The sequence below is a fragment of the Micropterus dolomieu genome, linkage group LG03 (genome assembly GCF_021292245.1).
Source record: "Micropterus dolomieu isolate WLL.071019.BEF.003 ecotype Adirondacks linkage group LG03, ASM2129224v1, whole genome shotgun sequence".
Lineage (NCBI taxonomy): Eukaryota > Metazoa > Chordata > Actinopteri > Centrarchiformes > Centrarchidae > Micropterus > Micropterus dolomieu.
The window spans coordinates 16,635,403-16,637,867 of NC_060152.1; the positions used below are offsets into that span (position 1 = coordinate 16,635,403).

Here is a 2,465-nt window from a genome sequence, read left to right on the forward strand (position 1 = left end):
TCATAGCAAATGCAGTCAAGTGGGATGCAGAAGCAGAAAAGACACCATACACATACACATAAGATGAGTTGTATAACACTAATGGTGTAATTCAGTTGTCTACATCACTGAGAACACACATTTAATTGCAGCAATTCAGACTGTGTAATGCTGGTCAGTATACTGAATCTCTGCATTACTGTCTCTGTGAAGAAAGATAAGCTTGGGGAGAGAAGATGACTATCTGATTTCACTCTGTTCTTCTTGTCCAGCTGGCTACAGCAGTCTAATGGCATTAATCCAAATTTTTCTCTGTTGTCTCCCTGTTAGACAGACATGTGCAGTAGCAAATGTTTGTCACATTTTCTACTGTTATATGAACTGTGAGTCTCTGCTGTGATATGGGATAAATGTTGCACCTATGGCCATTTGTGCCACGGTCAGACACTACTGGTGAATAGGGTAAATATTTTAACTAATAGATCACCATGAAACTCCCCTAATAATCAAAAGAAGGTTAAAATGAAGGGCAACTGGTTGAAGATACTTGAAGATTCTTTCACCTCTCATCTAAGAAGCCTCTTCAGTTCTGACTGGCAGGGAGTCTCAGCTATTAAATCTCTGTGGGGTTGTTATCAAGGTGGTGGATACCACACACCGTCTAATGCATAATCTAGCGTATGCTACTCTAGTGCATGCTGTCCAGTGCAGTGAGGAATGCACAGATCTGTATATCAGGGAAACTAAACAACCTACACAAACACATGGCTCAACACAGAAGAACTCCTCAGGTCAAGACTCAACAGTTTACATACATTTGAAGGATAAAGAGACAATTTCGAACCAATGTTCATATTCTGGACAGAAAGGACAGATGGTTTGAAAGAGGAGTGAAAGTAGCAATTTACACCAGAATAGAGAAGCCATCTCTCAACAGGGGATGAGGTCTTTCATCCCTTCCCATGAGATTGAACAAACACTCACACTTGGCCTTGTGACAATGCCAACGACTGCCATTCAGACCTGGCCACAGGTGACTTTAACGACCGTAATGACTGCCGTTACAACAGCTAGGAGTGCTAACAAACCAAACGGTATCCATCACCTTGATAATGACAGCTGAGATTAACAGCTGAGACTCCCTGCCAGTCATAGAACTGAAAAGGCCTCTTGGATGAGAGGCGAAATGCTTTCAAAGTATCTTCAACCAAGTCAGGTTAATCTTCCTTAGATAACTATGACGTGGGTGACTGAAAATCTTCACAGACAACTCCCCTAGGTGATAAATAACATCAAGACAATTATTTTTTAAGTTTTCTGAAATTTGTATGTGTATTTTGTTTGTTTTTTTGGTTTTCACTAGTTTAAAGTAGACATGTAATGGATACAAAAGCCCACAATCAAAAAAAAATTGACCAGTCCACGAAAAAATTATGTTTTTGCCAGTAGCCTAGTGTGTAGCAAATTTGCATATTTTACTGCCTATATACATCAAGACAAAAACATAAGTGTAAATCTGTATATATTTCTGATTCCGATGCCAGTCTTCAGTGTAAATCCGTTTCTATTATAACTTCCACGTCAGTGTCCTATAACCTAACATTGTTTTCTGTTTCCCATGTCAGCTGGTTACATCAGTGACTACATCAGCCCTGTTGTGTATGATGGTGAGAGTGACAGTGGGATCAAGGTGCCATCCCCTGACCCCCTCTACGATGGTATCCACAGCGACTATGGGGCTCCTGACTCTGAGTCCCCTGACAGTCCTGGCTCAGAAATCACTGACGGTTACATCAATGGAGATGCAGCAGTGAGTGAGGGCTACACAGTCGATGCCTTCTTCATCACCGACGGCCGCTCGAGGAGGAAAGCTATCAGCAGCCCCAGGACCATCCAGAGGCACACCTGCAACGAGTGCGGCAAAACCTACGCCACGTCTTCCAATCTGAGCCGGCACAAACAGACACATCGCTCGCTGGACAGCAAGCTGGCAAAGAAATGTCCAACCTGCGGGAAGGTGTACGTGTCCATGCCTGCCATGGCCATGCACCTGCTCACTCACGACCTCAAGCACAAATGCGATGTGTGTGGGAAAGCGTTCAGTCGACCGTGGCTTTTGCAGGGCCACATGCGCTCTCACACGGGCGAGAAGCCGTTCGGATGCGCCCACTGTGGGAAGGCCTTCGCAGACCGCTCGAACCTGCGCGCTCACATGCAGACCCACTCGGCCTTCAAACACTTCAAGTGTAAACGCTGCAACAAGACCTTCGCGCTCAAGAGTTACCTGAACAAGCACTACGAGTCCGCCTGCTTCAAAGGCCCCTTCTCTCCTCTAGGCCCCCTAGATGCATGACCCCTTGCAGAGATAAAACAACAGACAAATCTGCAGACGTAAATTACCATCATCCTTACAAACTGAACTGCAGACACAAACAATCTATTTTTGGTCAGAATATGACCTTGCCCCCCCCCCCCCCCCCCCCACC

General features: G+C 45.0%; 1 protein-coding gene across 1 annotated transcript in view; it reads left to right on the forward strand.

Moving 5' to 3' along the window:
- The window catches only part of LOC123968811 (transcriptional repressor scratch 1-like), a 7,909-nt gene extending 5,577 nt beyond the window's left edge, over positions 1–2,332 (forward strand). Inside the window, exon 2 of the mRNA XM_046045779.1 lies at positions 1,605–2,332. Within this exon, the coding sequence (XP_045901735.1) occupies positions 1,605–2,332 (728 nt within the window). The remainder of the gene's footprint in view (positions 1–1,604) is intronic.
- Positions 2,333–2,465: the final 133 nt, after the last annotated feature.